This window comes from Sorex araneus, chromosome 2 (assembly GCF_027595985.1).
Source record: "Sorex araneus isolate mSorAra2 chromosome 2, mSorAra2.pri, whole genome shotgun sequence".
In the NCBI taxonomy this organism is placed as follows: Eukaryota; Metazoa; Chordata; class Mammalia; order Eulipotyphla; family Soricidae; genus Sorex; species Sorex araneus.
Window position 1 is genome coordinate 310,897,247 of NC_073303.1, and position 23,424 is coordinate 310,920,670.

Genomic DNA, 23,424 nt, shown 5'->3' on the forward strand with positions numbered 1-23,424 from the left:
ACTCAGGGAAGGGACCACCAAGCAAAATGTGGTTGGAGGTCATGTGGGGGAAGGGTGAGGCGGGCAGAATACAGACTAGAGACTGAACACAATGGCCACTCAACATCTTTATTGCAAACCACAACACCTAATCAGAGAGAGAGAACAAAAGGGAATTCCCTGCCATAGTGGCAGGGTGGGGTGGGGGGCACGGGTCTGGGGAGTGGGGGAGGGATGTTGGGTTTACGGGTGGTGGAGAATGGGCACTGGTGAAGGGATGGGTTATTGAACTTTGTATGGGGGAAGCATGAGCATAAAGATGTATGGATCTGTAACTGTACCCTCACGATGACTCTCTAATTAAAAATAAACTAATAAAATTGAAAAAAAAATCTTCAACCTTAAATTGAGCTCCCATTTGACCCAGCAATACCACTTCTGGGAATATATCCCGGAGACACAAACAAGTATAATAAAAGTGACATCTGCACCTATATGTTCATTAATTGCAGCACTGTTTACACTAGCCAGAATCTAAAAAAACCCCGAGTGCCCGAGAACAGATGACTGGTTAAAGAAACATTTGTACATCCACACAATGGAATACTATGCAGTTGTTAGACAAGATGAAGTCAGGAAATTTGCATATACGTGGATCAATATGGTAAGCATCATATTAAGTGAAATGAGTCAGAAAGAGAGGGACAGACATATAAAGATCGCACTCATTTGTGGAATATAAAGTAACAGAATGGGAGACTACCATCCAAGAATAGTAGAGGTAAGTACCAGGAGGATTACTCCACAGCTTGGAAGCTGGCTGCACATGCTGGGGGAAAAAGCAGCTCAGATAGAGAGGGACCACCAAGCAAAGGGTGCTAGGTGGGTCCACTAGGGATGGGAGATATAGGCTGAAAATAGAGTATAGACTGAACACGATGCCTATTTAATACCTCTGTAGCAAAGCACAACACCCAAAAGGAAAGAGAGAGCAAAAAGGAATGCCCTGCCACAGACGCGGGTGGGGTGGAGGGGACAGAGTGGGGTGGTGGGAAGAGATGCTGGGACCATTGGTGGTGGAAAATGGGCACTGGTGGAGGGATGGGTACTTGATCATTGTATGATTGAAACAAAAGCATGAAAGTTTGTATGTCTGTAACTTTATATCATGGTGATTCACTAATAAAAAATTAAAAACAAACGAACAAAAAATCTTCAACCTTCATTATTACTTCCAAGAGAAAACTTAAATCCCAATATGTTGTTAAGTGTTTTTCCACACTTCACCTTAATTCCATCCTTTTTTTTGCTATTTTTATACATTTTATTTTCATACATGGGGTCTTCTCAGAGAGCCCGGCAAGCTACTGAGAGAGTATTTCACCTGTACAAAAGATTCTGGCAAGCTCCCTGTGATGTATTTGATATGCCAAATTTTGTAACAATAACAGTCTCATTCTCCTGACCCTGAAAAGAGCCTCCAATTGTTGGGAAAGACAAGTAAGGAGAGGCTGCTAAAATCTCAGGGCTAGGTCAAATGGAGACGTTACTGGCACCCGCTCAAGTAAATCGATGAACAATGGGATGACAGTGATACAGTGAAAGTAGTTCACAGTAGTTCATTACAGATAATATTCAAACAGCCACCCAAGCAGCAAGCATCTTCCCACCACAATAAGAGGGAAGTGTGTAAAGGTTGTTGATTTCATTCTGGGGAACTTTAAACCCATATATAAGAGAATACAAACACGTATGTTAAAATCAAACACATGTGTGCTGCTTTAGGTACATCAGTGGGCTAGAGTATAAGAGGTGCGTGGCCAAAAATGTGGCCATGTACTCCAGGAATAATTGGAGATCTCAGCCGTGAGTCCTGCATACCTGGGTTCCTTTGTCGGTTCCTTCATGGGTGAGACTCGTCCGAGCGTGTGAAGAGTGACCTTGGGCATGGCTGTGGCTTGCTTCTGGAGGTTTTTGGCTGCTAGGGCTCTGCTTGAAGTGGGGAGGGAAACTCAACCTGCTCCCCTCTGAGGGGACTAGATAGGTGCTTGTAAATATAGTTGTTAGCTACTATGTGAAGACAGCCTGGCATATTGGGCATGAGGGCAGGAGATTCTACCCCATTATTATTTTTCTAATCTCTCATCATAGTGACACCTGAATCATGTCAAGTCCAGTGATCTGTCTGAATGGTATAGCATTTCACATCATTAGGAAATTGCTCTAAGAGGTTGCTTTGCCTGGCATGAGTTTCATTTTAACCCATCCTTCAAGTTTTCACTTATATTTGAAGATTCAGCTGATAACTCATTTGTTCAGTGAAAACTTCAGGAATTTTCCTTAATAGAGTTTATCACAACTTCCCATAACACATCAACAGGCATCTTCTTTTTTAAAAAATATAGATATGTTTAATAGTTTATATATCTCTCTATCCCACTAAACCATGTACAAATTCATTGCATTCATGAAACTGTTTTATTATTAATATCCTAGATAGCATTTAGCATATGTTATGCACCCAGTTTACTAAAAAGCTAAGCAAACAAAAATTAAATGAATATAATCACTTTGAGACTTTTCTGATTTTCAAAGCAATGTGAAAAATTCTCAGGGCTATCTACTACTCAGACATTTCAAATGTGTTATATGTATGAACATATTTAACTCTTAAAAATATATCAATATAGGTCCTTGATTTGTTCCACTTTTACAGATGCACTGTAGCACTGTAGCACTGTCGTCCCATTATTCATAGATTTGCTTGAGCAGGCACCAGTAACGTCTTCATTGTGGGATTTGTTGTTACTGTTTTACAGATGAGGAAAATAAAATAAAACAATTACTTAACTAGTGTAGAAGAAGACAGGTGGAATATAGATGTGTAAGGTCTCTGATTATAAGTCATACATTTATAACTGAACACAGTGATATCCAAAAGAAAATTATAGTGTTTTATATGCCTTCCTGGAGTTTATATTTAAATCAAGAAGTTGTTACACTAGGATAAATGTATGTTAAGAAGTTAAAAATATCTTCAGAAATACCTGAAAATTCTCCAACAGTAAACCATGACCCTAATAATCTATAAAGGGTGCCTAAGTGTATATATATGTGTATATATATTACATATATTCATATATATGTGTGTTTGTGTGAATGTGTATGTATAAGTGAAATGTGTGATATTAGAAGGTAGAACTCTTGTATGACTCACTCTGATCTCATAAGAAATAAAAGTTTATTTTGTGTTCTGGTAGATATTTAATCCAGGCCTCTAGAAGCAAGCAGCCAGAATAATTGTGGATTATCATAGTAGCTAACAACTATATTTACCAGCACCAAAAAAGAACTTTAAACGTAGTTAATACTGGGAAGTCCTTTCTAAAAAAACAAACAGAAAAACCCACTGAGATCACTCAGTATCTGCAGAATGTAAAGAAAATTCCTTGTGTCATTATTTATGTCAGATGATGAGCAACATTTAAAAATCAACTTCTGATTTACAGTATCTATCACCAGGCTTGGTCCAGTTGGTTAAGTGACCCACTGGTTAGAATCAAGACCCCAATGAAAACTATCACTGCTAATGTGGTGCAACTGACTATAAGCGTGAAAATAGGTTGGATAAGCTGCATGCAGATTGAACAGAGGATGTTAGAGCATTCAACATTTCAACAATGCTCTTTGATATATTAACCACCCACTGCTTTTTTGCAGCCTACAAAAGTGGGGTCAAAAAAAGAAGCGGCTCAGTCAAACTTCTTGACTCTTAGGTTTTTCTATGGAATCCTAATTTTCCTTTCCTTAAAGTTTATAAGCAGGTAGCTACTAAATTTTTTTATCAGCAACTATTTTGCCTTTTAGAGATTTATTATCCATTTCTCAATTATCCATTTATTATTCTCAATTATCCAATTTATTATCCATTTCTCATGGGGCTTGAGCGATAGCACAGTGGGTAGGGCATTTGCCTTGCATGCAGCTGACCCAGATTCAATTCCTCTGTCCCTCTTGGAGAGCCCGGCAAGCTACCAAGAGTATTTCACCCGCACAGAGAGCCAGACAAGCTACCTGCAGTGTATTCAATATGCCAAAAACAGTAACAACAAGTCTCACAATGGAGATGTTACTGGTGCCCACTCGAGCAAATCGATGAGCAATGGGATGACAGTGATTTCTCAATTACTAACTATATAACCTTAGGTAAGTAATCCTACCTAGACTTGGTTTCCTCATAAAAGGGGACTAGCAACGCCACTTGATTATGTTCAAGAATGAGTAAATCAGTGTAAATCACATAGTGCAGGTATAGTGAAGTAATCACTCAATTTAAAGTAAGCATTGAGCATATATTATAATTTTATAGCTTTTTTCTATATTACTATTTAGTGCTATTTATAACATATAAAATAACTTATTATAGTTTATATTAATTTATTATTCAAATCTTTTTGTTAAAAACAAGAATTAGACTTGATTATTCACTTTAATAGGGTGTTTACTATATTTTAAAAAAACACATTTCTGATTTCAAATATGTTTATGTCCTTACATATACATATATGTGTATAGGAAGTCAGTATAGGGAGAAAAAAATTTTGTATAATTTTTATTTTTTTGGTTTTATGAGCCACACCTGGCAGTGGACAGGGATTACTCCTGGCTCTGCACTCAGGAATGAACAAATCATGCCTGGCCAGCTCTGGGGATCATATGGAATGCTTGGGATCAAAACACAAGCTCCCTAGCTAACTATATCTTCTCTTGGGCCCAGAAGACTAGTATGTTCAGAGGCAGCTAGAGAATATTTTTGACATATAACATACTGTATGATTTCAGATGTAATATGATAATCATTTGATATCACAAAATCACGAAATCCACTTAATCACCGATTTCTCAGGTGGACTCAGTAACCTCTCATTTCGTCCTTTCCCTGATATCTTAGAAGTCTATCTCAACTCAGCACTCTTAAGGATGTCGCACTGGGGGCTCTTTCAGGGTCAGGGGAATGAGATCCAGCTTGTTACTGGCTTTAGCATATGAATACACCACGGCAAGCTTGTAAGGCTGTCCCATGTGGGCAGGAAACTCTCAGAAGATTGCCAGTTTCTCCCAGAAGGAGAAGTAGGCTACAAGCTTCTGAGAGCTTGCTTTTAAGTCTCTCTCTGGATGTTGGCCATTGATGGAATTACACACACCTGGGTTCCTCTGCCGGTACCTTCATGCATGAGGCCTGTCCGAACATGTGGAGAGGGGCCTTGAGCATGGCTGTAGCTAGGTTCTGGTGGTCTTTGGCTGCTGGGAGCTCTGCTCAGGGTGGGGAGGGAAGCTGGAGCCCATCCCGTTCGAGGGGCCCTAGGGAAGACAGCCAGGCGTGTGGGCAAGAGACTCTCTGCTTCACTCTCTTCTGAGAGCTTGCTTTTAAGTCTTGGCCGTTGATGGGATTACACACACTTGGGTTCCTCCGCCGGCACCCCCATGCATGAGGCCTGTCCGAATGTGTGCAGAGAGTCTCTTGCCTGCATGCCTGGCTATCTTCCCTGGGGCCCCTCAGAGGGGATGGGCTCCAGCTTCCCTCCCCACCCCGAGTGGGGCTCCTGGCAGCCGAAGACCACCGGAACCTGGCTGCAGCCATGCTTGAGGCCCCTCTTCATTTGATATATATATATATATATATATATTCAAATTATCACAATAGATCTTGGTGATTACCATTATCACATATGATGATATTCTTTTCCTTGTGAAAAGAACTCTTTGCTTAGTGATTTTTTAAATAAAATTTTAATTTCCAAATCTTTTACTAAGCTTGAGTGTTCATTACTTTAATAATCAAGTATCTCTTGTACATAAAATCTAGAAAAGACAAAAAGTTAAACCATAGTTTCAATTATGTACATATAATTTTAATACATGTTGGAAGACATTTCAAGAGATTTTATATTTTTCTTGTTATGCACATATACATAAAATAAGTTTTTGATTTACATATACATAAAAGTAAAGTTTTTTGTAGAACTTTAACTACCAGTAAAAATGGAGAAAGAAAACTTTATTAGTGCAAGGAGCAATGAATTATGACACTGTTTTAAAAAGTACATGGAGCTTAGAGGAATGACTAAAATATTCAGGATAGTCAAACAAATATTAACCATAGGTTGATGATAGGTCTTTATTGCCCGAACTCTTAAGAAGAGTTTTGATAACATCATATAAGATGTCAGCAGGTCGGTGGGAATGCCGACTAGTTCAGCCATTTTGGAAAACAATATGGACGATTCTCAAAAAATTAGAAATTGAGCTCCCATTTGACCCAGCAATACAACTGCTGGGAATATATCCCAGAGAAGCAAAAAAGTATAGTCGAAATGACATCTTCACTTGTATGTTCATTGCAGCACTGTTTACAATAGCCAGAATCTGGAAAAAACCCGAGTGCCCTAGAACAGATGACTGGTTGAAGAAACTTTGGTACATCTATACAATGGAATACTATGCAGCTGTTAGAAAAAAGGAGACCATGAATTTCACATGTAAGTGGATCGGCATGGAAAGTATCATGCTGAGTGAAATGAGTCAGAAAGAGAGAGACAGACATAGAAAGATTGCACTCATCTGTGGAATATAGAATAACAGAGTAGGAGACTAACACCCAAGAATACTAGAAATAAGTACCAGGAGGTTGACTCCATGGCTTGGAGGCTGGCCTCACATTCTGGGGAGAGGGCAACTCAGAAAAGGGATCACCAAGTATAATGCGGTCGGAGGCCATGCAGGGGAAGGGTGATGTGGGCTGAATGTGGGCTAGAGACTGAACACAGTGGCCACTCAACACCTTTATTGCAAACCACAACACCTAATTAGAGAGAGAGAACAGAAGGGAATACCCTGTCACAATGGCAGGGTGGGGTGGGGGGAGATGGGATTGGGGAGGTTAGGAGGGATGCTGCGTTTACTGGGGTGGAGAATGGGCACTGGTGAAAGGATGGCTTCTCGAACTTTGTATGAGGGAAACATGAGCACAAAAATGTATAAATCTGTAACTGTACCCTCACAGTAATTCACTAATTAAAAATAAATTTAAAAAAAGATGAAAAAAAGATGCCAGCAGGTCATTGAGGATTATAAAATAATTATAGGGCAAACTTTGCTTTTTGCAGATCTAACTGAAACATATGAATAGTAATAAGAATGGAGGACAAAACAGTTCCCTGATCACCCTTAGTAAATTTATACTAAAAATAAAGTGACAACTAATTTTAACATTAATTGAAAAATATAGAAAGATAAATTTACAGAACAGATCTTCCATACATCAATATAATGCCTTTCAACCATGGCACCATAATGCTCCACCTCAGACTATGGGAAGATGAAAACATTGGTTATGACATCTCCATCAGCATTCAACTGCATCCCTATTTTAAAACTGAATTTGCACAATAGCGTTTGGAAAGGCCTGTCACTAATCTAGGGTTGTCTCTGTTGCACTTCTCTGTGGGAGCTGACATTTTGCTGATACTTATCAGGCTGGACTGCCTGCTGAGAACCAGATTAGTAAGGGATATGCATCTCACTGCTGAAAAGGCTCGGAGATGTATTATTTAAATACAATTTATTTTATGGCAACTTCAAAAATCAGATTTAGAATTGTTTCAGTGAGGTGAATAACATAATATTGAATTTCAGCTCATCATGACTGCTGATGCTTAGAACTTTTAATTGTTTGACTACTTTTTATTTGTCCTATTTTATTCAACATATATAAATCTTTTCTGCCTAAAATAGCTGTAAAAGAGCAACTTTTTACAATATTTTCATAAAGAAATACAAGTCAGGATTATGGTAGGTGCACCATGAGAAATTGAAAAAACAGCTCAGAGATTGATAAACATGATTCCTCTTCAAAGTATGCAAACTACATCAATTGTAGAGGTAAAAAGAATAGGAGTATGTATTTAAAAAAACAGTATTTTTATTTGATTTGTAAATTTTTAATCTACAAAATTATTGAAAACTATTGTAAACTATTGATTTTTAAAAAATAGATTACTATTTTTGAAATTGAAAACTATTGTAAACTATTGATTTTTAAAAAATAGATTAGCTTAAAAACTGATTTCTTTTGTTAAAACAGCACAAAATTTATAAATTTACTTCAACCCAGAAGGTTAACTAATTATTGCTTTGGAATGAGAAAATTAGCATTGATACATGGAAAGTAATATTTTTTAATATTAAAAATTAAAACCAAGTTTAAGAAACCGTTCAGTGTATTAAGGAACAAAATATTTTCAACAGATAGCATAGTAGACTTGTTATCTGATCAAGAAAGCCAACTGATCAATTTTCAGGAATTAGGCAAATTAGCTGACAACACATTCATTGCTTAAAATTAACATGTTAGTATCACTTAGCCATAGAAATAAGAACATGCTGAAAACCAAGGTTTTTTTAAACAATATTTATGGTTGTTGAAGCATTTATTAGCTTATTGCATAGAAGTTTCACACCTGTATCTAATCTGGTTTTCATGTATGTACATCATAATTTTATGATGATTCATCACTTCCTAGTGTTTGGACATATGTTTGAAGTGCTAGTGTATTTTGAATTAATATCTCTGCAATTTCCTTCTCCTTATTCGCTCTGATTTCTCCCATCTGAAGTAAAGAGACCTATTTATTTATTTTGGTTTACTTTTTGTGGTTTTGGGGCCATACTTTGTGCTCAGGGATTATTCTTGGCAATGTTTATTGGTAGATGTTTATATTATTTAGTAACAGATCTGCTGTACATATATAGGATTTATATTTATATTTTGTGTTGTTTGTATTGTTCCAATATAAACTCTTAACAGAGATGTACATTCTTATCAAGGGAAGAAAACACCTATAAGACCACAGTAGGCCTCATACCTCCTCAACAAATGTCTAGTAATTAGAAGAATTTCTGTTTAGTAATTAGAAGAGGGGATTATAACTCATAAGCTAGAGGATGATCTATTAGTTAAACAAAGATATTTAAAATGAGTTAACTTACAGAAACATTTGCATATATAATTTCCCAAAACTGGAACTTACATAAAAACAATGTGTTTTTTTCAACTTTTTTTATTGAACCACTGTGAGATAGACAATTACAAAGCTGTTCATCTAATAATAACTAATTGAATTTGAGTCATACATTCTTATAACACCTATCCCTCCACCAGTTACACTTCCAAGCACAAATGACCTCAGGTTCCCTCCCATCAACCCCTAAACCCCACCCCTTGCATGCCTCTATAGCAGTTGCTTCTATTCTCTCTCTCTCTCTCTCTCTCTCTCTCTCTCTCTCTCTCTCTCTCTCTCTCTCTCCTTTTGAGCATTATGGTTTGAAATATTGATACTGAAAGGTTATCAAGAATATCCCTTACCTACTTTTAACCCTAGGATCTTGTCCAGTGTGATTAAAACCAATATTTTTTAAAAATAGATGTTTTTGGTCTTTTCTGTCTTCAAAATATATATTACCTTGTATAGACTTTAAGTATTTTTACAATTTTTTGTACACAGTAATTAGGTTTTAAAATTCTGTATTCATAATAACAGAACATTTAAATTAATATTGCATGGTTTTTTCAAATGTGAGACTTTTTAAATGCTACACATATTCTCTTGAGGTATGAAGCATTTTTAATGACTCCTGTTCTTTAATTCCATTCATTTTTTCCTAAATATCTTATTATGGTGATTATATAATTAGCATATTTTGTGTGTATAAAGTAAGATAATAACATATGTTAACACTAAAATTAAACTGGTCTATAAATTGGGACTATTTTTTCTATTTAGTGAAATACATTATCTACATATCAAGTTGCCAATGAAATTATAATACTATAATACTATAATACCAGGACTAACTTGATACTTCTCCAGGTGCTTGAAATCATAGAATGGAAGAATTATAATTTAGTTTTAAATAATGGATTAATTTGTCTTTCTTTTCACTTGGTTTTATTCAACTTATGTCACCTGATAACTGGAACTATATAAACATTATTAATATCTGCTTAGTAATTATTAAAGTTGAGTTAGACAAGACAAAATGTCACTTTGCTGTAGAAATAGTAGGTTATTCACTTTGAATGTAAATTCTTATCATCAAGCTTTTTAAAAAGCAAACATGTATGTTAAGGATAGCCAAAATGCTGCTGGAGTAAATTTTCATACCATTTGAGATGCTTGTCAACAGTACAAGAATGACAGTCATAAAGCAAAAACCAGTTTTATCTACAGAATCCAGGCAAAATTAGGTCCTATCACTTTTTGCTTGAGGGTTATCCTTAGGGAAAATAGGGTCTTTTGCCAAATGATCAGATGATCAACTACGTGCTAAGTAGCATCTTGCCATTGTACCTTGTTTCTGATTTTATTTGCTTGTTGGTTTATGGAATGTCTTAATCACTAGAAGCCAATCCATATGGCTATATTTCATAAAATCACCAACTGTCACAAAGCACATACTCTTGTTAACTTTTATTAGGCTAATTTGTAAACTTTAAGGGAAAAACCTTCTAGCCTACAGCCTTCTTCAAAGTATCAACTTACAGTATCCCATTGTGGATCAAATAAAGAATGCAGAGAAAGTAAGAATCACCAGCAGAAAGGAGATTTTAGGGTACTAGTTTTTACTTTTTTTGATATGGGTTTAATTTAAATATCACTATCAATCTCCATTAGCCAGTACAGAGATAAAAATAATAAAAAGATTTTCATGTATTTTTCAAGTACCTGTCAGCATTGCTTCAAATAGCATTCTATTATCAATTTTAAGATGGTCCCAGTTACAGTGTTGCCTAAATGCAATGGGTATGTTTGAATGCATTTATGGTGGTGTATGTGTGTGTGTGTATATGTGTGCACATATGTGTGAGAGAGAGAGAGGAGAGAGAGAAAGAGGGAGACAGAATGCATGATGTATGTAGAGCTGAGACGCAGAATAAGAAACATTCCAGTGGTCTCCAGGGATTTGCAGCATTTCCAAAAATATTCCCTGAAGGAAACAGTGTGATGCCTGTGATATCTTTCACTTTGGAAACACAGAGGTTGGCTTTTTGCTGAAAATGTAGTTTTCCAGTCAGTAAGCAATTTTGATATATATCTATGAGGCAGTTGCACAGAACAAAACCTGAAAATGAGATGCAATTTGTAACAGAAGCTTCCACTCCATGACTGTGTTCAGGAAGTCGTCCCCAAATGGTTGCCTCAGTTTCCTACTCTCAGTCGACTTCTTTTGTAAGCCAGAATAACTGCCCCTACAGCTCAGTAATTTGTGTATTTTGTGGAAGGGTGAATCTGTACTGCTTTGGTGAAAGTCCCTTGGACGGGGAAACCACTGCTGATGTTGCAGAAGCCACTGTGCCTTGGACTGAGGTTGTAGCATATGTGCTAGAATCGAAGCGCTGGAGTCACAAATGTGGGGAAAAAGCTTTCCTTAGCACACAGAACACAGTGAAATGTTGTTTTACATATGTCATGGAAAGTTACAACAGATCAGCTGGGAGGTGAAGAAGCCTCCTGTCTAAGGCAGTCTTCAGGATGTTTGGGCCATTCCTGCCTACTACGTCCTTTATGCACTTTGTACGAATTAACTCACACTCTTATTTCGCTGCATGTGATAAGCACAGTTAACTTCATTTACAGAAAAATGCTGAGTCTCTTTCACAGTAAGAGCTAAGTGACTTACTGTGAAAATGAGAACGTGAGAACTCTGAAGCTATAGTCAGAACCAGGTTCGGAGGAATAGTGCAGTAGGTAAAGTGCTTGCCTTGCACATAGCCAACCCGGTTCGATCCCAGACACCACATACGGCCCGAGGAACCCTACCAGAAATGATCTATGAGCACAAAGCCAGGATTATGCCCTGGGAACTGCCAAAAAACAAACCAAAAATTTAGAATTTGAACCATATCTTTTGACCCCTAAAGTTCGTACGTGTAGTCATTGTACATAGCAGCAGTAATGATACCAACTTACTCAGAAGCTTTCAAAGTGAGCTGATCAAAGATAAATATTAAATTTGAAGGAACCGATGCAAAGAATCTCTCCTTATGATCACACAGAACTGAACAAGCGTCCCACAGGACTCCAGCTCTCATGGGGTCAGAATCCTCCATATTCCAAGGTCAGCCTCCTTCAGGAGTCCAAAATACTCCAGATTATAAATAATCAAAACAAGGCAAATAAACTGCTATCCATAGCCCACACATCTCATTTTCTTTTTCTCCTTTCCTCTATTTTACAGATTAGATGTAACAGCCAGCTCTTCTGTTTTAGAAGTCACTGCTGATGGGCTAAATACGGCCTGGTTCTGATTGTGTAGAGCACTGTTCATTAGTGCCATTGAAAAAAATCATTCCTTGATTAACTATTCATCTGCAATCTAGACAACAGGCCTAGAGGTAAGATTTTCAAAGATAAATCCGACTCCGGGGGCACTTTGGATACCTGGCTCTTTTTAAAAAGAGAGAAAGAAAACAATATGCCTGATTTTTATCATGCACAAATCTTTGAGAGCTTTTGCCTTGATTTCAGCTGCCAGTCATGGCAAACACATTCACCCTCTCCAGTCTGATTCATAATTTAATTCTGTGGTTATGCAAGAATACCAGAATTGGACAAAGTGTCTGATTGAAAAATAATATGTTTTCCAGAGATTATGTTGACCTCTCTATTTTGTTGATTTACATATACCTTCAGTTCATTTTCCTTCGCAGTGGGAATCTCAGAAGCATTTTCCAATATAGTAGATTCAGCAGCTGCCTTGCAAAATACTGTCAGAATAAACTTAAGTTACTCAGGTGTATGGGTGTGGTATTGTGTCATCATAAATAGTCTTCCAGTCTATGACTTCTTTGGTGAGAAACTGAATAAGGGGCTGACTCTAGCCTTAAACATTAGTTAACACTGGAGGAGGCAGGCTTATAGACTGGCAAAAGACCTACTCTCTTACCTAATAAAATTGAATCAAGTAATTTTAGTGTTTTTTTTCTCTTCAAGCTCTTTTTTCCTTTGCCTAGAAAGCAAGAATCCAGCTACCTAACTCACTCTCAGTGCATGAAATCTGGATATCTATTTGTATTCACACAATGTTGTTCACACAGCCACAAAAAAGCCAAAGAGACTCTTCTTCTCCAGAAGAGCCCTGAAGACACTCTGAACACAAATCCAGGATGTTTTATACATGAGGGTTAAAGACAACTTTCAATCCCAGTGCTTGCCCCTATGCGTGGTTACTTTTCAAAATTTTTTTTTTTAAATTTTATTAGTGAATCACTGTGAGGTACAGTTACAGACTTACAAACTTTTGTGCTTGCATTTCAGTCATACAGTGGTCGAGTGCCCATCCCTCCACCAGTGCCCATTTTCCACCACCAATGGTCCCAGCATCCCTCCCACCACCCCCACCTTGTCCTCACCCCACCCCACCTCGACTCTGTGGCAGGGCATTCCTTTTGCTGTCTCTCTCCTTTTGGATGTTGTGGCTTGCAGTAGAGGTATTAAGTGGCCATCATGTTCCGTCTATAGTCTACTTTCAGCCTGCATCTTTTATTTTATAATTTTTATTTTTTTATTTTATTGAATAACCGTGAGATAGTTACAAGCTTTCATGTTTGGGTTACAGTCACACAATGATCAAACACCCATCCCTCCACTAGTGCACATTCTCCACCACCAATATCTCTGATAACCCCTCCCTTTCCCATCCTCCCCCTGCCTCCATGGCAGACAATATTCCCCATACTCTCTCTCTACTTTGGGGCATTATGGTTTGCTATTTTTCAAATTCTCTCATCCTGATTTCAAACAAGATTGCATTTTGAATTGCTTCCAAGGGAAAAGTTCTTGCGCCATTAATTATGTTATATGTTCAATACCACTATGTATTAAAAAGATAATATTCGTATGATACTTTCCCCTGAATAAAAAAGGCATGCATTTTATCCTGAGATTCTGATAATATGAGAAAACAAAGAAAGAATAAAAATATTGACCATGCATATTTATGTATTCATTTATGAAAATAGAAACTATTTTCTCAAACTATTGAGAAACTACCACATGTTGTTATTATTCTAAGAGTTTGCAGATGCTCTGTTTAACAAAATGAATACACATATGTACTTTGTGGGATTAAGATTTTTGGAAGAAAGATAAACAATATGTATTAGTATAATAATATAGTATATGGTATGTTAAAATGATAATCACTTTGGGGGGAACAACAATAAAGAAATCTTGCTGTTTTCAATTTTCTTTACTATAGTATAGTCAAGATTAGACAAAGAGGTGACCTGAAAACTTTTACTTGTTTTGTTTGGGGGACATAATCCGGTCTTACAACTGGCTCTGTACTCAGGAATCATTCCTGACAAAATGTGGGTACCATATGGAATGCTGGGGACCAAAGCAGGACTGACCATGAACAAGGTAAGTACCTACCTGCTACATTGTTGCTCCAGACTCAACTTGAGACTTTTAAAAAGGTGAAAGAACCCATATGTCTCTGAGGAGAAGTGGCCATGAATCACAAAACAGAGACAATTTGGTTGTCAAGATAAACATAAAGATCTCTGAAGAGGGTTTTCCAGGTTTGTGTGCACCTTAACATACAAATATTCATATATTTCACTATAATTAAATTTTTACTAGTATAGATATATTAAACTACTTATTTAATGTTTAGAAATTTTAGAAAGGATCTGACTTTCTATCCTTTGATAACCATGTTTAATTTTGTTGTGATCAGAATTTTTAATTGCCTTTATTTCAATTCTCTCACTTGCTTAGAAGAAAAAGGTTCTTTAACACTAGGAGCTAGCAGTGACCTTGGTTGATTAGTGCAGTGCAAAGAAGTGACAGACCAGTTTTAATTTTCTTTAGGTTCAATCTTCAGAAATGCAATCGTGTCTCTTTCGGCTCAACAACAGAACCTGAGAAGATAGATTAAGTAACTCTATTGTCCTGTCTCTGTTTCCTCTCCTGAAAATAGGAGATTAATAAAGCTTACCCATCTTCAGTGGACACTGGTGGATTAACTAATTATTGTAATATGGTGCTGAAAAAAGGCTGAGCATTGTCACAAGAGAAGAAAGAAAATTTATCAGATTGTACCTTTCTGGCATCTGTTGCCTTGGTAACCAGATTTGCAGGTGCAACTGCCATTTTTGGCATCGCAGTCCAGAGTGTTCTCTTCCACACACTGGCACTCAGCAGAGCAGCCGGCTCCATAGACCCCCTTGGGACAGCCTGAAAGCAGATTGAGGTGAATCAGTCACCCGAAAGCCGAGCTTTGTTTCATTGACATTGTTGCGCACAAGCATGTCGTTCTGTAAGGGAAAACAAGGGGCTCATCCTAACTGCCAAAAAAGGGGGCGGGAAGAGAAATAAATGTCTTTTAAATCAGGCAATTCACTTGCTTTTTGGCAATTGGATCTGAACAGTGAAGCCTGAACTTCTTAAAAAGCATAGGTGCTTCTGGGAGAGAAATTGCTTCTCAATGTGCTCCACTGGTGCCTATAGTTCATATTCTCCACGGACGGCTAAGTCCTGCCCCGGCCTCAGATCCAACCTGCTGCATCATGGAGGTGATGGGCAAGAATTAATGTGAAAGCTCATCATTGTCTTCACTCCCTTTCATTATATGGTAATCATAGATAATTTTACATCATGTAGATATATCAAAGCTTTCATTATGACAGTAACTCTATCTTGGCTACAGTTCTGGCAAATGATGCCTTTTCTTCATTATTTTCCCAAAGTAATGGAATTTTATGGATGGTAATCAGTATAGAAATTCTGATTGGACAGAAACCCCAACTTTACATTCAGGAAAATGTATCTATAGGTTTCACTTTGAGTAAACAGAGTAAATTCAATTTCCCTTTCAAAATATAACTGACAATTTATCTTCCACTATTGCAGGTATTTTAGGAACCATCAAATAAAAGATTTTTTCATGTCTTCCAGGTTTGATGCAATTATCCTAAAATATGTCCTATATATTATATATTATTCATCTTTCATATTTACCATAGCTTCCAAATTTTTATACCTTTCCCAATTCACCATGCCCTAAGATCTCTCTGGACTATTGTCCTTCTTGATATTAGTTACTTCATGCTCATGCTTGAGGACTGAGAGCCCTAATTTTCCTGGTTCTGCATTTAGAATAGTGATAGTTGGGTCTGTTTATACCCAGTGAAACGGTAAATATAACAGTAAATATATTAAATTCACTTCCTATGTTAATAAGCTTAGGTAAAATAGAGGAAAAGTGGAAGAAAGAATCTTTTTTTGTAGACAGTGACTACTTAGGATTTATTAGAAACTGAAATATACCCTCAAAAAATTCCTATGTTGAAGTCCTAAGCAATTCTCAGGACTTTTCGATCATCATATTTGGAAACTGTATTTTATTGGTGTAATTAGCAAGATGAAGACACACTGCAGTAACATGGGCTTCTAATATGATTTGTCTTATAATCAGGAACACATATATATATATATATATAATAGAAGCATGAAGATGGGAGTTATTCCACCATGAATTAAGGAACTAAGAAAAAGCCTGAGAACTGACCCTTTCTCTATGCTTTTCTATAAAACAAGATTCCTGTCAACACCTTAATTCCAGACTTCTTGGAGCTGTAGTTTGTAGGATAACAGGACAACTAACTTTTATTGTTTAAGGCACTCTATGTGTATGTTTGGTATGGCAACTCTAGATAATATAACATTGCAACTCAAGTGTCACTGGCCAGGAACATGGAACCAGTAAATGAGACTTCAAATCTAAATAATGACTTCTGAGGAACTGGAATGCGTATGCTTATGTAAACATGACTAAATTTAAAGTACTAACTATTGTCATTACCACTATTATTTGTTCTGCAAAGGTTTTCCCTGATAAATTATCATTTAATTGGGATTTTACCAGAATATTTAGTATTATCATGCAAAATATTCTAAAGTTAGTTTTGCAAATGAGGTAGTTCTTGTTGCCATAAAGTTAACAATAAAATAAATGATAAAAATTATATTTCTAGGTTAGTCTTCTCTTGACATATTCTAAGAGTTATATGTTGATCTGGAACACTCCATTTTCTCCTCTGATCATGTTTTACCTACCTTCTTCTTTCTGTCATATTGTTATTTACAAGTCAAAGCTTATCTTATGATTGAGGTTAAGTTTTAGATGAGGCAAGAATGACGGCCCCGTGCCTGCCCAGGAGGGGAAAGGTATTTCTCTCTCTCGCCTCTTTCTCTCCGGGGATGAAGGGTGCGGTGGCCGCCATATTAAGACGACCACAGATGGGATTTATGACAAAAACTGCAGCAAAAGGACACGAGGGTGCTCTTGGGAAGGTGGTAGGCACCAGCCCCTCCCACCGCCGAGATGTGATCCCGGGGGCCGCACGCATGTGCGGCCTCTCCGCAGCTGCACAAGCGTGAATCCAGACCCAGCAAAACCTCTTTCGGCATGGGCAACTCCTCGCAGAATGTCTCCAGCCTGAGAACTAAGCCTCGGCCCCGTGCCCGCCCAGGAGGGGAAAGGTATTTCTCTCTCTCGCCTCTTTCTCTCCGGGGATGAAGGGCGCGGTGGCCGCCATATTAAGACGACCACAGATTGGGTTTTCAAGCCTGCAATTATCTAATATCTGGAAGAAATCTCCCTGGACTTCTTGTTAAAGTACAGAAATTCAAAACTGCGCAGCCTTATTTGTCTTCACAGTAGGTCTGAATCTAGTGGGGTACTCCTAACAACAATAGTTAGGAGTACCCCACTAGATTGTGTTTGTGAAGTTTGTGTTGAAATATTGAATGTAACCAAAGTAAACAGAATGTAAAATGAAACTTATCAGTTACAAGGTAGGGGGTGGGGGGGCGGGATGGGAGGTTTACTGTGTGGGTTTTTTTTTTTTTTGGTGGTGGTATATGGGCACTGGTGAAGGGATGGTTGTTTCAGCATTATATAACTAAGACCTAAGCCTGAAAGCATTGTAATCTTCCACACGGTGATTTAATAAAATAAAATTTTTTAAAAAAATAAAGGTAGTATTGGAAAGAAAAACAAAACAAAAAAAAGAATGAGATATTTTACTGACAAATTCACAATTTAGTCTCTATTTTCAAGTGAGAGCATATCTTTTTTTAAATTAAAACATATATTTAAATAAATAACCATATTTACAAAGCCATTAATAGTTGGGTTTTAGGCATATAATATTTTGAGACCCTTTTCACGACCAGTGTCACTTCCCTCCACTCGTGTTCCCATGCTGCCTGCCGTCTTCCCCTCTCCACCTGCCACCTTGACAGGCACGTTTCAAAATCCTGTGGCTGTAGTTTTGATCTCTGTGCCTTGGTATTTCAACTGTACCATCATCCCAAATTCTTGATAAAACCAACCAAGGCCCTTGATCCTTTATTTCCCCCACTTTTTTAAAGCTACTTTAAGAAAAGTACTAATCATTTAACTAACTATATTCTAAAAACATCTGCTATTAAAAAATGGGTCATACTATTATTGAGGTTTACCCAAGAGGAACTTTAAGAGGATGGTGTATTGAAAATATAAAATAAGAATGAGATTGTATCAGGCTCACAGGTACTTGCAAACATCTTTCAAGTGCGAATGTAAATATAGAGATCAAGTCTGTTGGAAGAAATACTAAAAGTTAGCAATCAACAAAGGTGTTTACTAATTATTGTAGTTTTTTTGTTGGGGTCTCAGTACCTGGCCTGAGACTTTGACTAAATCCCCTGCCCCTGAAAGAAAGGGCCGGCCCTGTTTACGGGGGCCCAGGGACTTGTTTCAGCACTCCACACACATAGGCACTATGGTTGAGGATGAGGGATGTAACAGTTACCATCTGCCTGAGCTAATACACCTGGCCCTGAGAGCAGCAGATGTAAGTCATTAACATCTGTATTGAGCCTAACAAGGTAAATGTGATACATGTGGGTTGCCCCTGAAATCTCTGTATAAAAACCCCTGTGTGAGACCTAATAAACGGATTGCTGATTGACCACCAGCTTTCCCCTCTCCTTGTGGTTCTTTCTCAGTGGTGGTGGGAGTCCAAGGGTGCTCGGAGGGTCAGGGCAGAGGCTTCTCCCCTTCCCACCCCCTCTCTTATAGGGAGTAAGTCCGGCGACTACAGGGATCGTGCTCCAGTGTGCGGGGTCAACTGGCCAGGACCCTGAGTCACTGTTTTTCACATTCTACACAATTTTACTGATGCTAAAAATGCAAAACGTCATGGCCAAAGAGATAACTATTTCACGAAACACCAAATGTCTACCAAATGCCAGGCACCAGACTCAATCATAAGCACTCTATGCCCCAACTCTGTGTGTAGGGCCTGCTGGTGTCTGCCAGTTGGAGCAGCATCATGCAGGCCTGAGTGTGAATTCTCACACACGACTCCTGAGCCAAATCTGGTCTGGAGTAACCCCAAATTCCATCAATCCATTGTGTGTGGCCTCTTTAAAAATGAAACAAGATATCCTATTTAAAATTTTTTTATTTTTTTATTTTTGTTTTGGGGGCACACCCAGAGGTACCCTTACCTGGCTCTGTGATTAAGGACCACTTTTGGTGGAGGTCAAAAGACAATATAAGGTGCTGGGGACCAAATCTGGGTCAGGTATATTCAAGGCAAGCACCTTGTACACTAACCTATGGCTATGTCTCCCATTTTAGAAATTTTAGGCACTTTTATTACTTTGTATTGGAGTCCATAAATAAAAGACTTACTGAAGTTTTGATATTAAACTTTCATAAAGTATCAAATATTCATTTAAATAAACCTAACATAATTCACTGTCAAGAGCAAATGTAAATATAAAATACTTAAATTCTTTAAAGTCCATATTCTATAATACAAGGAAGCTAATACAGACAATGCTTGTTGCATGTGCATGATAATATGATATGTCATTTACCCAGTCTCCTTTTTCTTTACAGTTCTGAGCCTGCTAGCTCCACACAGAGAGAACAAATTTAGATGAGTGACTTACTCAGATGACAAAACCTCCCATAGCGTCCTGGCTCACACATACAGGCTCCATGCACCCTGTGACAATGACCATTGTTGGCACAGTTACAATTTCTTTTGCAGTTCTTCCCAAAGAATCCTTTTGGGCATCCTGGAAAGTAGAAGGACAAAATAAGCTAATATTTACCCACAAATAAACCCTTCTCGAGCTGTTGTGACATAAAAAAGAGACCTGACTGGAGATAGGTTGTTTCCAATCTAATTGGTCTGAGGCCAGAGTAATTCTTTCTTTCTCTTTTGAAAGTGTGTGGTAAACGCACAATGTTCAGAGGCAATGTTCAGAGATTACTTCTTTCTCTGTGCTCCCACAGAGATGAGAGAGATCTATTTTGTGTGTGTATGGGGGGGTCATACTCGGCGATACACAGGGGTTACTCCTGGCTCTGCACTCAGGAATTACTCCTGGTGGTGCTTGGGGGACCATATGAGATGCTGGGAATCAAACCCAGGTTGGTCTCATGGAAGGCAAACGCCCTACCCATTGTGCTATCACTCCAGCCCCGCAGAGAGATCTTTCTAAAAGCACAAATGCCACTTTTATGTTCTCTACTAAGACTCACACTCTTTTGCCATTGCTGTTGAGATTTTAACTTCAAATTCCTGGTGGGACTCAAGGGACCATACATGGTTCTGGGGATTAAACCATGGTTCACTCTTAAAAGGCAAGTGTCTGAATCCATGTACTATATTTATGGGATGTGGAGAGATCTTTTGAAAATCACAAGTGCTACTTTTTTGTTTTCTATTTAAAATTCCCATTCTTTTGCTATTGCTGTTTGGTTAAAAACTTCAAATTTAAAAGACCGAAGAGCCCATTCCTCTCTGAGCTCTTGGTGCATGGTGGCTGCCTGACAACTCTTTCCCACGGCCTCCCCTCGTGCTCCAGCTCCTCCTACTCCCTATCAGATTTTGAAAACCATGGCTTCTCAGTCTGGACTGCTTTTCCCTCACTTTTGTCTTATTTCCTCTCTCTTTCTACTACACACATATTTTTGTGTGCCTTATCAAACCAGAGAAAGATTATGTCACTTTTACTGGTTTCCATAAAAACTCAAACAGTACTATTTGTTATTATGTGACTTTTTTTTCATGAGCGGAAGGGAGAAGGCAGATAGAATAGAGTACGGATCACTAAGAAAATGATGGCTGGAAGAATCAGTCGGGATGGGAGATAGGTGGCGAAAGCAGATAATAGATCAAACATGATGAACTCTCAGTGTCTGTGTTGCAAGCCTTAGTACCCAAAAGTGGGCAGAGAGTTTGGGGAATACTGTCTGCCATGGAGGCAGGGGAAGGGTGGGAAAGGGCGGGTATACCGGGGATATTGGTGGTGGGGAATGTGCACTGGTGGAGGGATGGGTGTTTGATAATTGTATGATTGTAACCCAAATATGAAAGCTTGTAACTATCTCATGATGATTCAATAAAATTTAAAAAAATGTATATAACCCAAAAAGATAAAGATAATTTGGAGAAAAACTTGAATCTTCCCTTCTATAGTCATATGTCATATGAAAATACTACTATACTTTCTTTCTGCTGGATAAAATTGCACAACAACAAATGATATAGTCAATATTGTGTCTTTTTAAGTGAAACTTAGTTATAAATGTGATATTAAATTATATGTAGTAGAGATAAGACCGGGAGCTGCCACGTGCGAAACCGACCCTCTGCTCCTAAAGACTATTATCTGAGAGGTCTTCTAACCCATTTTGGCACCCAGAGAGGCTTCTTACAGAAATGCATCTACACTGTGAGCTGTGCTACAACCTTGTGCCTCTCAGGGAGGGATTTTCCCTCTCTACCCTGTTTTTCTGCTCGGAAAATGGTGTGGCGGCAACATCCATGTGGCAAGAGCCACCTCCTAAGACTCCCAACCCAGAGGTATGAATTTTGCAGTGACGTTGCTTGTAGGTGATCATGGGAAAGGGGGCATTACTGGCACGCCCTCCGCCCAGATAAGATCTGGAGCTGCTGCTCACAAAATGGGCCCTCTGCTCCTAAAGACTATGATCCAAGAGGTCTTCTAACCCATTTTGGCACCCAGAGCGGCTTCTTACAGAAATGCATCTACACTGTGAACTGAGCTAAAATATCAGAAATCCAAAAACGTGTGGCCATACGAGCTCATAGAGTCTTCACTCTCAGCAATGAAAAGAAATTATTAAATTATGCCTTTCAGCAGGCCTGATTGTTTGGGGAAATTCCAGACAATAATAGTGAGTTCTCTATTGAAATATTTAATGTATTCAAAGTATAGAGAGAATAAAGTGAAGATCATTAACTACTTAGGTGGGGGGCGGGTGGGAGGGGAGTATATTGGGGTTCTTGGTGGTGGAACATGTGCACTGGTGAAGGGATGGGGTTTAATCATTATATGACTAGACTTAAACCTGTAAGCTTTGTATTTTTTTCACGGTTATTCAATAAAATAAAAATTAAGATCAGTTATTAATTCCTGTTACCTTTGGAAATTTGTTTTTTCCTTACTATATTTATTTATATGAGGGAGATCATTTTGTACCTGTCCTTGTTCTGTTTTTACTTCATTCATAATGATTCTCTCAAGATCCATCACATAGCAGAAAATCGCATTACTTAGTCTTATAGCCAAGTAAAGTGCCATTATTTGTTCTTGTACCTTTGGTATGTTCCCAGATACTGGCTACTGTGAATAGTGCTGCAAAGAGCATAAGAAGACAAAAGTCTTTTCTGTGTAGAGATTTTCAACCCTTGAGTAGCTGTCAAGAAGTAGAATTTTTGGGTCATATGGATGCTCACTTCCTAGTTTTTGAGGAATAACCATGTTTTCCAAAATGGTTGGACCAATTGATGTTTCCACAAGTAGTGGATGAGGGTGCCTTTTTCTCCATTTACATGGTTATAGTAGTTGCTTTTGTTTTTTGTGTTGCATGTAAGTTTCACTGATGTGAGATGATATCTCACTGTTTTGATTCTCATTTTCCTTATTATTAGTTATTCAGAGACCCTTCTTTCCCATATAGCTTTTGGCCAATTGCATGTCTTCTTTGAAGAAGTTTCTGTTTATCTCCTGATCATTTTTTTTGTGATGGGGTTTGCTCTTTTTCTTTTGTTTTACTTTTTGGCCACATCCAGTGATGCTCAGTGAGTATAATGGCTCTGAACTCAGATATTACTTCTGATGGTGCTTGAGGCTCATGGAAATACAAGGGATATGGGGGATCAAACCCGAGTAGGCAAAGTACCAGGCAAGCACCTTACATAATATACTACTCTGGTCCCTCTTTTATTCCTTAAAAAGTTTTACAAGTGATTTTTATATATTCGATTTTAACCGTATGTTGGTG

At 38.0% G+C, this 23,424-nt stretch overlaps 1 protein-coding gene across 1 annotated transcript in view; it reads right to left on the bottom strand.

Moving 5' to 3' along the window:
* LOC101558722 (multiple epidermal growth factor-like domains protein 6) overlaps positions 1-23,424 on the bottom strand; it is a 525,059-nt gene that overhangs the window by 139,510 nt on the left and 362,125 nt on the right. The window contains exons 11-12 of the mRNA XM_055124801.1: positions 20,055-20,183; positions 15,147-15,281 (exon numbers count right to left, since the gene is read on the bottom strand). Coding sequence (XP_054980776.1) covers positions 15,147-15,281; positions 20,055-20,183 — 264 coding nt within the window. The remainder of the gene's footprint in view (positions 1-15,146; positions 15,282-20,054; positions 20,184-23,424) is intronic.